The sequence below is a fragment of the Apodemus sylvaticus genome, chromosome 2 (assembly GCF_947179515.1).
Source record: "Apodemus sylvaticus chromosome 2, mApoSyl1.1, whole genome shotgun sequence".
NCBI classification, from domain to species: Eukaryota; Metazoa; Chordata; class Mammalia; order Rodentia; family Muridae; genus Apodemus; species Apodemus sylvaticus.
In genome coordinates, this window is record NC_067473.1 from 154,697,997 (window position 1) to 154,709,733 (window position 11,737).

An 11,737-nucleotide genomic window follows, 5' to 3' on the forward strand; every position below is an offset into this window, starting at 1 on the left:
GACCCAGTGCTGGAGAAGGAATCAGGGTTCTACTTCTTGGTCCTCCTTCATGCATCAAGGAGAAGACTGTGTTTCACACAGGGGTAGCCTGAGCACTTAGGTCCTCAAAGCCCTGCCTTTACAGTGACACACCTCCAACAAGGCCACACCTCCTAATAGTGCCACTCCCTATAGCCAAGCATCCAAATGCTTTAGTCTATGGGGGCCAATTGTATTCAGAGTACACCTGCTCACCCATCCCTACCACTGGGTTTACTTAGCTTGTAAGTGATGGAAAAAAAAGAATTAGATACAATTGTAACATTTTGTGTTTAAAATGCTACTAAGTGTAGTGAATTTTGTTGGAAGGTTGGTGGGTAGAGCAGGCCCATCTTGTTTTCATGTTAAAGAATAGACACAAAGTCCCACCCCTAACTAAGAAGCTATTTGTAATTGATACCTGCTGAAAAGGGGAAAAAAATCACTTTTCTCCAATGGAGTGCTACTGGGTATATAAACGACACTCCAGGGCAGTCTCTATGCCCAGGAGTTTTGTGTTGGTCAACACAAAACAGATGTCAGGGCTGGAGAGATGGCTCAGCAGGCAAGAACACTGACTGTTCTTCCAAAGGTTCAAATCCCAGCAGCCACGTGGTAGCTCACAACCATCCATATAGAGATCTGATGCCCTCTTTTGGTGTGTCTGAACACAGCTACTTAGATATAAATAAATCTTTTTTTTATTCGATATATTTTTTATTTACATTTCAAATGATTTCCCCTTTTCTAGACCTCCACTCCCCGAAAGTCCCATCAGCCCCCTTCACTCCCCCTGTTTTCCCACCCAACCCTTCCCACTTCCCTGTTCTGGTTTTGCTCTATACTGCTTCACTGAGTCTTTCCAGAACAAGGGGTAAATAAATCTTTAAATAAAAGATTTCATGACTTTTTAAATTTTGATTTTGTTTTTTGCTTTTTAATATATGCCTTTTGCTTTTGTATATTTCTGGCACATTAATTTTTTGATTTGTGTATTTTAATTTTTGTCTTTTGCATTTTTATTTTTTGAGAGAAAACATAAAGTTGGGGAGGAGCTTAGAATTATGAGAAGAGAGAGACTATGATCAAAATATATTGTCTAACTTTTATTTCATTTTTAAAACGTTTTGTGTATATTATCTAATTAAAAGATTCAGGACAGTACACTGTAGGGGAGAGGTTGGGCCCTTACCTCAGACCTTCTAGAGATGAGAGTGTAGAACTGGTAAAGGCATTCATCAGTTTTAAAATCTGGGGTCCGATTATAAAGCTCTGCTCAGAGCATAATCCCAAAGTAAGGAGAGCTCTGGGAAGAAATCAGCTATTGCCATAGTCACCGTTCTTTCAGGCTTCATGTCCTGCCAAGACTTTTCACTCTGCTGCCCTTCACATAACCCAGGGATGGACAGGCTTACATTCTTGCCATAGTAGATCTGTAGTCACTCACCATTTTCTGCCTACTGGGTTTGCAGTGCTCCCCTGCTGTGCTCCCGAGTACCAGAAAAGACCCCAGGTAGCGAAATGGCTCTGTTGTTATGAACACTTCTTGCTCTTGCAGAGGACCAGGTTTGGGTTCCCATCACCCATCAGTAACTCCGGTTCTAAGGGATCTGACACCTTCTGACCTCCAATGGCAGCAGGCATGCACGGGGTGCACAGACACACACGTGGGCAAAATGGTTATACACATAAAATTTAAGGATGAAGAGAAGAGAATCTCTGATATTGTAGATGAAAGCATTTATTCATAGGGAATATATAAACAGCTCATACTGGAAAGGCAGAACTTCAGTCTTATGCCCAGAATTACCTTGTAACAAACAAGATCGTTTAGTGATTTGAAATTTCTACATAATTGTTCATACAACAGTTGTGGCCTAAGGCCCTTCTCTCAACAACCGAATAAATGTATCACAAGACTAAACTGCATTCCATCCTCTGTCTTTGTAGATCAACTCATTCATCTTAGATATGCCTATTTGTACAAACCAGCTTGACGTTTCAGTGATTTAACACATGGAAGTACACACATAAGATTATAGTGGGAGCTGCTGCCTTTCTTTTTTTAAACTAAAGGTTGAGTGTAGTATTTTGCATAGCAGCTAAGATATAGAATCTGCTTAGGCATTGGGGAGATAATGGCCATTGCTACACATGCATGCATGCACACACACACACACACACACACACACACACACACACACACACACACGTACACAAACACATGCACACGTGCATTCATACACAATGCAGTGTTATTCAGCCATAACAGTGAGTGAAATACTGGTATTAGCAACAAGGGACAGAACTGGAGGACATTATGTGAGCAGACACAGGAGTACCACATAGTCTCATATATGAGGACCAGAAATATCACACCTGAGCAGGCTTGGGAGCAGCTTAGTTGGTAGGGTACTTAATCACTATGCATGAAGACCTGGGTTTGATTCCCAGCACCACATAAGACTGGGCATAGTGTGCCATGCCTATAAGCCCAGCCCATGGGAGGTAGAGGCAGAAGGATTTGAATTTCAAACTCATTTTTGGTTGCATAGTGATTTTGAGGCCAGTGTGAGATTCTTCAGCCTTTTTGTTGTTGTTGTTGTTGTTTTTAAATCAACCAGTAAGTAGAACAATGATTAGGAAGAGTCTGGGGATGAAAGTGTGAATGTTGTGTGCAAGTATAGATCAGTCGTGTTGAACCTTATTAATATGTACAATCAATATATGTTAGTAGAAGAAATGAGAGGACAGAAGAAACACTATATGTTACTGAAATCCATTGACAAGGAAAATTGTGTAGTCAGCTGGGCGGGGTAGTGTGCTCAGTTCCGGTACTATGATAAGAGACCTGTGAGTTTGAGGCCAGACTGTGCTACGCTGAGACCCTGGCACAAAGGCAGGCAAAACCTGACAACAAAAGGAAGAGAAAAATGGTCATGAACAGGTTTAAAAATGATACCAGTCAACACTGAGATGCTGGATGAAAAAATGAAAAGGTAAAGCAGGTAAAATCTTTCTTTTACTTTCAAATGTATTTATGTATGTGAGCACATGGTTGCTTTCTTCAGACATGCCAGAAGAGGGCATCATATCCCATTACAGATGGTTGTGAGACACCATGTGGTTGCTGGGAATTGAATGCAAGGACCTCTGGAAGAGCAGTCAGTGCTCTTAACTGCTGAGCCATCTCTCCAGCCCCCAATAAAATCTTTCAAAACAGTCTTTTCTTCATATCTACAAAGATCAGCAGTGTAAGTACATGTCTTAGGCACATCATGGTAAATATCAGGAGAAACAGCCAAAATTCTTGCAAAGGTTATCTCTTGGAAGTTGGAAGAGACTGGAACTACTGAACACTGGAGAAATGGCCCTTTTGTATTTCATCAATTAGTTCTTTTATAATTGGGTGCATACAGTACTTTATATTACCATGGTCCAGACAAACATTAATTTGAAAAAAATCCAAAAGAGAGTATGCCTGACTCCTTTGCATGTCAGACACCTAGACTCCCATTTAAAATCTTTTGATATTGCTGTCAGAGTGTGCAGTGATCCTGGAGTGAACGGAAGAACTGTGGTTCCACCCACCATCCCATTCCTCCTTCTGTCTGACATGAGTTTGGGGAGAAAGGAAAGATGTGTTTAGAATACTGTTATATTCTATGTAAGGCACAAAATCTAATGTAAAAAGCTGAAGAAGCTGGGGCCAGGTTCATGCTGCACACTCCTAACACTAGCAGGAGATGGCAAGACCCTGTGTGGAAAACAGAAAGAAGGTATTCAGGAGCTTAAAGACTCCTGGGAGGCAGAGGCAGGTTGATCTCTGAGCTTGAGGCCAGCTTGGTATACAGAATGAGTTTCAGGACAGCCAGGGCTACTGCCTTGAAAACCCAGTGAACCATCCAACCAACCAACCAACCAACCAACCAACCAACCAACCAACCAACCAATCAACTAACCAACCAACACAAAAAGCCAAACCAACAAACAAATAAGAAATGGGACATAGACTGAACACGCAGAATACACAGGGAAGAGAGAGCTCAGAGCCACAACTTCCAAATCACTCCAGGAATAGGAGAGTGTCTGTGTTATCTGTGCTCACTCAGGGGTAATCATGAACACTGGAATTATCTCAGGACGCTTCTCGTAGGCAGCATTTGGCACCGTGTTCTGTCCAAGTCTAACTCATCACTCCTTGCTTTTATAGACCTTTTCTTACTGTCTCTCTTTCCCCACTTAAAAATCACTTGTCACTACCAAAAAAAAAAAAACTGTGCAATAAGTGAATATCTTTCACTCAGGACAATAAGAGCAGCCTTCCACGCAAACTAGAAGTTTCGATGATGCTAAGGAAAAAAGGATTAATACTGGAAGCAGATGAGAAAGTTATTCACTGAACATGGCTTAGTCAGGGATGGGAACAGATTAAGCCAAATGAGGTAAAACTTAACACTAATGGAAACAAGAAGGCCTGTTAAAACACTGGTCCCCATGGGCCAGAGATTCTGAGTCAACACATCTGGGATGGGGCTTGAAGTTTTTCATCTTTAATGTTTTCAAATGAGGCTGATGTTAATAAGAGACCTTTCTCTGAGAGTCACCAGATTGTCTAAAGTGTCCCGCTCACACATCATCCATCACCAGTGTTCACCTGGGAACATCTTAGGTCCCGAGCGCCACATCTTCACACATCTGTACTCATATTTCTTTTTGAAGAGACTTTGTCCTGGGTACAGCTGGTAGAGTGTGTGAGCTCTTCACTGAAGGCAGCTTCCAGAATGCCCTTTATGGACTGTCTTGCCTTCTTCCTAAAGTCTTTCCCCAAGAGGGCATAAAGGAAAGGGTTGAAGCAACTGTTGGCAGATGCTAAAGCGATGGACATGTGATCCCAGGACATCACAGCTTCCCCCAAGGAGCTTTGTGGATCAGTAATCAACCACAGGACTCCAACAATGTGGTATGGAGTCCAGCAGATAAAAAAGACAGTGACCACCGCCACGGCCACCCGAAAGGTCTTGTTCCGAGACTTGGTGAAGTTGGTTTTTCGCATTCTGAAGACCATGAGGCTGTAACAAGTCACCATGATGAAAAGCGGCACCAGGAAGCCCGCCACTACCCTTGTGATGGTTATTGCCATCAGAGGTGTTGGCACATGACTGTCATATGTGACTTGGTCAAAATAATCCTCCTGGGAATTGTAGGGGTATAAATGACCACTAGAAGCAGTAGGGGAATTGCTTTCTGATAGATTTAGATTGTATATGTATTCCCAATAATCAAATGGCCTGGAGGAATAAAACTTATAGCTACATACACTGTGATTGTCCACAACGAAAAGATCACGGTATACAAATACGGGTACACACATCACGAAAGCCACCACCCAGACACATCCACAGATGGCGAAGGCTGTTCTCACGTTTCGATGATTCTGGCACCAGATTGGCTTATGTACCATCAGACAGCGGTCCAGGCTAATGGCGGTAAGCAGAAAGACACTGGCAAACATGTTGAGGATAATGATGGATGGGATAAGTTTGCACAGGAACAAGCCATAGGGCCAGTATCCTCGGAGGATCAGGTGAGCTAGGGAGAAGGGCAAGGAGAGGCAACAGAGGAAATCGGCCAGGGTGAGATGGAGGAACCAGACTGTGTTCACGGTCGTCTTCATCTTGACACCAGCTACCCACAGCACCAGCCCATTGCCTGGCAGCCCCAGTAGACAAGTGAGACCAAGAATGACCATGGAGGCAATGTCTTGGGGTTGAAACAGAGGCCGTGAATGTAGGTCAGTTGAATTGGTGTCAGCAGCAAAAGACTCCATCGCTCAGTCTGTGAAATGATGAAGAAAATGTTGACTTTATAAAACTATGTACTCTTAGGAATCCTTATGTGATGGTGCACCCTCTCGAAACCAGAGGTCCCTTCACAGTGCCTCATGTGCACTCCTTCCTCAGAGTAGACACATAACAGCATTCTCCGATAGACCGTTTCTGGTCTATACTATTGATTTAAATGTGTATCTAAAAGGTAACTTCATTTAGAAGTCCAAAGCAGTTTCAATTTTCCTTTTTTGTGACACCTCCCTACTTTCTGTTGTTTGATTTTCTGCAGTACACTCTCTGTGCAGCGCTCTGCTATGGAGGATTCTGGCTTATCCAGTGTCTCTCAGCACAGGGTCTCTGTGTTGTCCAAGCTGGCTGACTTCCAACTGACTGTATTGTAGAACAGACTGACTTGAAGCCATGATTCCCCTGCCTCTGTCTTCTGAGTGCTGGCCCGACAGGCATTGCTATCAAGCATTGCCGTGCTATGTTCTGTTCAGTGTCTACTGAATAGGTGGCTGGGTGAGAAAATAGACAAAAAATGGTGGGCGGACTCTCCCTAATCTGGCGTCATCATTACACCATTACATTACAAAACTTTAGCACACCGACAATAGCATACAAAAGCTGAGAATTGCATATTTTCATTAATTAATTAAGTACATGTGTTTGTTTGTGTGTGTGCATGCACATGTGCATGCATACGTGTGCATGTATATGTGTGCATGGGGGTCAGAGGACTATTTTTGGGACTCAGTTTTAGGATGCACCCACTAGCTGGCCCTCAAGGTTTCCTTCATCCATCTTTCTCATGTATATATACATTTTAGAAACAAAATTTATGTGCATATGTATATTTGTTTTGTTTTTCAGGACAGGATTTCTCTGTGTAGCCTTGTCTGTCCTAGAATTTGCTCTGTACACCAGGTTGGCCCCAGGTTGGCAGAGATCTGCCTGCCTCTGCCTCCTGAGGGCTGGGATTAATGGTATGCACCCCCACGGCCCATCTGAAATTGATAGTTTAGTGTGTGTGTGTGTGTCTGTGTGTATGCGAAGCATATTTTGTTTATCAAGTAATCTAACAATAGACCTTGGATTGCTTTTCCATTTAGGGCATTTAAATAGTATATTCTCTGCTTTCTATTGCTGTGATAAAAGACTGACCAAAAAGCAACTTGGAGAGGAAAGTCCAAATTTCTTCATATTCCTGGTCAGAGCCAAGGCAGGGAGGGGCCCGAAGGCAGAAGCTGAGGCAGAGGCCATAGAGGAATGCTGGTCACTGGGTAGCATCTCATGTCTACTCATCCTGCCTCCTTACATATCCCAGGACCCGCCCAGGGAGAACAGCAGGCTGGACCCTCCCATGTCAGTGCTAATCAGGAAAATGACCCACAGCCTCGTCTACAAGCCAATCTGATGGAGGCACTTTATCAACTGAGGTTCCTCTTTCCAGAAACTCTGACTTGTAGCAAGCTACGAGAAAGCCACCCAGGGTGGCAGCTGTGGACCTAGCGCATAGGACTTTCTAAACTTGCTGTTTCAGCTCAAGGCTCCACCTCACCTACATTTAATTTAAGGGAGATTTACTTTATGGAATGCCAAGTTTTTATCCAATTTCTCCCCAACTTTGGGTGCTTTTTGTTTTGAACAGTCATTCTTTTTGGTCTGTTTGAGACAGGGTTTCTCTGTGTAGCCCTAGCTTTCTTGGAATTCACCCTGTAGATCAGGCTGGCCTCAAACTTAGGGATCCACCTGCCTCTGCCACCCGAGAGAGGATCTTAAAGGTGTGTGCCACCATGCCCGGCTTGAACAACCATTCTCAATTCTCTTTTTCATGGTTTGGGATTATTTTATATTCTGCTCTTATTATTTGGCTAAAATTGCATCTCGAACCCAAACCCAGACTGGGTTTGTGATATCCTCCCTTTATTCTGAGCACTCAGAAAAGTGTATCCTTTCTTCCCACGTTTCCTCCCTTCAGATCAAGGCTGCTTTATGTTCCTAAGCCGGGCTAATGATTTCCACTTAGAAATATGCCCCTAGAACGGCTTCTTCCGTTCTCTACACTAAATTTCTACCCATTAAAATACTTACTCCTCAAGGTTAAACTCAATGTATTTTATTTAAAATATTCTCCTATAACTCTTGAAGAAACTGATTCTTTGGTCTCTCACTTGTACATGTGTGTGCTATCTTGTGCACATGCCTGTAGAAGTGTGTGGTTGAGTCTTTTCTGACGTGTTCTGTGAGGAGGCACATCTTATCTTAGGTTGTAATGTTTATAGTGGCTCTAAACTGTGTGATGGTAAAGATAAGACCTATTTATGCATGTCTATTCCATAGGGATAAATGGTCACTTCCTTCCTTCCTTCCTTCCTTCCTTCCTTCCTTCCTTCCTTCCTTCCTTCCTTCCTTCCTTTCTTTCCTTTCTTCCTTCCTTCCCTTCCTTCCTTCCTTCCTTCCTTCCTTCCTTCCTTCCTTCCTTCCTTTCCCTTCCTTCCTTCCTTCCTTCCTTCCTTCCTTCCTTCCTTCCTTCCTTCCTTCCTTCCTTCCTTCCTTTCCCTTCCTTCCTTCCTTCCTTCCTTCCTTCCTTCCTTCCTTCCTTCCTTCCTTCCTTCTTTCTTTCTTCCTTTCTTCCTTCCTTTCTTTCTTTCTTTTTCTGAGATGAAGTTAGATTATATAGACCAGGCTGGCCTCAAACTGGAGATCTTCTGCCTCAATCTACCAAATGTTGGGATTACAAGGCATGTACCACCATGACCAGGAGACTGCTTGCCTTTCAGGTTCAATTTTTTTTTTCAATTACATTTAAAATATTAGTCCTCAGCCATTTCTATTTTTCCCAGATGACCTCATAATTCCTATGCTGTCTCTTCTAAATTCCTCTTTTGATTTTAAATTCCCAAATATTACTGGATATAGTAACAGTTTATATTTAAAAAAATGCAGTGGTGGCGCACGTCTTTAATCCCAGCACTCTGGGAGGCAGAGGCAGGCAGATTTCTGAGTTCGAGGCCAGCCTGGTCTACAGAGTGAGTTCCAGGACAGCCAGGGCTATACAGAGAAATCCTGTCTCAAAAAAACAAAACAAACAAACAAAAAAAAACAACAAAAAAAAAACAAATCTCCCCCCCCCAAAAAAAATTAATTTTCATTGTATGTGTGCTGGTGTTTTGCTTGAATGTGCATCTATGGGATGGTGCCAGAGTCCCTGGAATTGGAGTTAGACAGTTGTGAGCTGCCAAGTGGGTGCTGGGACTTGAACCCTGGTCTTCTGGAAGAGCAGCCATTGCTCCCAACCACTGACCATCTCTTCAGACTCCTACATCTTTATTTTCTTATTTGATTTGATTTTGGTTTGTTTGTTTTTGAGTGGAAGTTCAGGCATTTGGAAGCGATTCTGCTGAACTGGACAAAGTTTGCGTCAAGTCTTCTGTGGTAAGCAGAAGTTAAGATAAGGAGTCAACAGAATGCAAAAAGGAGAAATGATACCTACTCTAGCCTCCGTCTTTTTCAAGTCCTACTATTCCCTCATGCAAACGGCAAGAATGTCACCGATCTCATGTCCCATCCCAACCTCAACGCGTATCATCCTCAGATGCTGAGAGAAAAGCACACTGCTAGGAGCAGAGCAACCCGCGGTGCAGTAGACCACTGCGTGTCTCCTTGCTTTGCAGCTTTTGATGCTGAGATTCTGTTGATGGTGTGGCTTCCTCCGACCACAGCTGCCCCCGGGGGAGCCCCAGCTGCCTTACCTAATAACTTCTAGGCCACTGTTCTTTTTGAGTCCAGGGATCACACAACTGAGAAACTGTGGTCTCGATAATAAGGTGGACAAAGCGACTTAAAATAACAGAAGTTGAAAGGAACAAAATGCCGATATAAGAGCAGCTGAGTTCCGTGCTGTGGGGTATAGTTTAAATATCACAAGTTATCTGCCTTGAAAGTGTTTGCAAGTCACTCCCTAAAAGTCATCCAGGACAAGGCTGCATTACATTTCCTCAAGTAAAAAAACCAAAAACCAAAAAACCAAAAAACAAAAAACCCCAGAAAAACAAAAAACCCACTCTGTGTTTAAGAATATCAGTTATTTTTTTATAAAGAAGATCTCAGGATTGAGTTGGCCAGAAGTAATTAAAAGGATAAATAAAATCCTGAAAATAAAATTTATTTATCATGAGTAAAAAGTAGATTTAATTATCAAATAATAATTATGGAATCTTAGAATCAGCTATGATAAGGAACAGCTCAAAGAACGGAGGAGCGATTTACTGAGAGCAACAGAACAATAATCCACATATGGGCACATGCATACACATACGCACACACATAAATGTGTGTACATGTGATCAATGATTGCAGAAACAAAACTAAGGGGAGAAAACATGATCGGAGGTCAGGAGAAACAGTCATATTTTATGAATAAATGACATAAATTCATTATTATTTTCAGAATGAAAATATTAAAAGCCAAGACAAATAGAATGTATACTATTTACATAAAAAATAAAAGTAGACATGGAACTAAGACAGGAGAAATAAAAGTTAGGGAAAGAACCATATATGATTGTGCACACCTTTAATCCCAGGAGAAGGAGCTATATCCCTGTGAGTTTAAGGCTAGCCAGTCTATAGAGTGAGTTCCAGACCAGCCAAGGCTATATATAAGCCTCTTGAAGAAAAAAATAAAAGTTTTAGGGAAAGAATAGAAGGAAAAAGAAGATAAGGAAAAACCATTGTATATAAATAGCAGGCTGAACCAAGCACGAACTCTAAGGTTCATTTATGTTTTCTTACCAAGAACACTGAGGTGGAATCCAAAGGCTCCAGGACTGATGATCCACAAGTCACCAACAAATCCGGTCTGGTCCAGCTGAAATGAAGTCGTCAAGTGCATTGGACAAGTTGCTGAGCACTTGCTTTTCCCAGCGTAAAGGGAACTCAGGATCAGGACTGCTATCTGACTGCACAGGAAGGGACTTTCCATGAGTCACCTCTTAAACTCAGCCGGCGTAGATAAGAAAAGCAGAAGGGCAGAGGAGGGCGGGTGGAGGAGGACGATCAGGACACAGATATTTCCTGCAGGAACCTGTCATCCTAGCTGCGAGATGCCGAGATGCAGGCAGGCAGAAATTTGAGGCTTGTCTGTACTACAGAGTGAGGCTTTTCTTTTTCCTTTTAAATTTATTTTAGATAAGTATGTGAGTGCCATATATGCTTGCTCACAGGGGCCAATAGAGGATCTCTTGAAACTCGAACCTAATGTGGGTGCTGGGAGCTGAGGGTCTTCTGCAAGAGCAAAAACTGTTCTTAACCTCTGAGCCATCTCTCCAGCCCCATAGAATGAGGTGTTTAAAAGATTTATTTTCTTATGTGTAAGAGTTCTCTCTCTCTCTCTCTCTCTCTCTCTCTCTCTCCCCCCTCTCTCTCTCTCTCCCCCTCTCCATATTTGTGCCTGGTACCCATGGAGGCCAGAAGAGGGCATGGGGGTCGCTAGAATTGGAGTATTAGATAGTTGTCAGCTCATTTGGTGCTGGGAACTCAACTACTTGGCCATCTTTCCAGCATCTACAGAGTGATTTTAAGGCCAACTTGAGAAAGTTAGCAAGACCTTATCTCAAAACAAAACAAAACAAAACAAAACAAACAAAAAACAGTAATAAAAGGTGGGATATAGATCATTGGTAAGCACTTGTCTAATATGTTCTAGGCCCTGTGTTTAATCCCCAGGACAGGAAAAAGTTGTGTGTTGTGTGTGTGTGTGTTTGTGTGTGTGTGTGGTGGGACAATGGAAGATGGCTATCATCAAGACACATTGCATGTATATGTATATGTTAAAGAACAAATGAGAACACATTTAACAAAAAAAAAGATGGCTGAGTTGGGGT

General features: G+C 42.5%; 1 protein-coding gene across 1 annotated transcript; it reads right to left on the reverse strand.

Moving 5' to 3' along the window:
• Nucleotides 1–1,675: 1,675 nt before the first annotated feature.
• C3ar1 (complement C3a receptor 1) lies at nt 1,676–10,832 on the reverse strand. Its single transcript, XM_052174788.1, has 2 exons — nt 10,647–10,832; nt 1,676–5,856 (listed from the first exon to the last, which is right to left on the reverse strand). The coding sequence occupies exon 2, from the start codon at nt 5,846–5,848 to the stop codon at nt 4,709–4,711; it is 1,140 nt and encodes a 379-aa protein (XP_052030748.1). The 5' UTR covers nt 5,849–5,856; nt 10,647–10,832; the 3' UTR covers nt 1,676–4,708.
• Nucleotides 10,833–11,737: the final 905 nt, after the last annotated feature.

Bases quoted from the DNA above. Each gene is read 5' to 3' on its own strand.
- C3ar1 (XM_052174788.1), bottom strand. From the start codon at position 5,848: ATGGAGTCTTTTGCTGCTGACACCAATTCAACTGACCTACATTCACGG.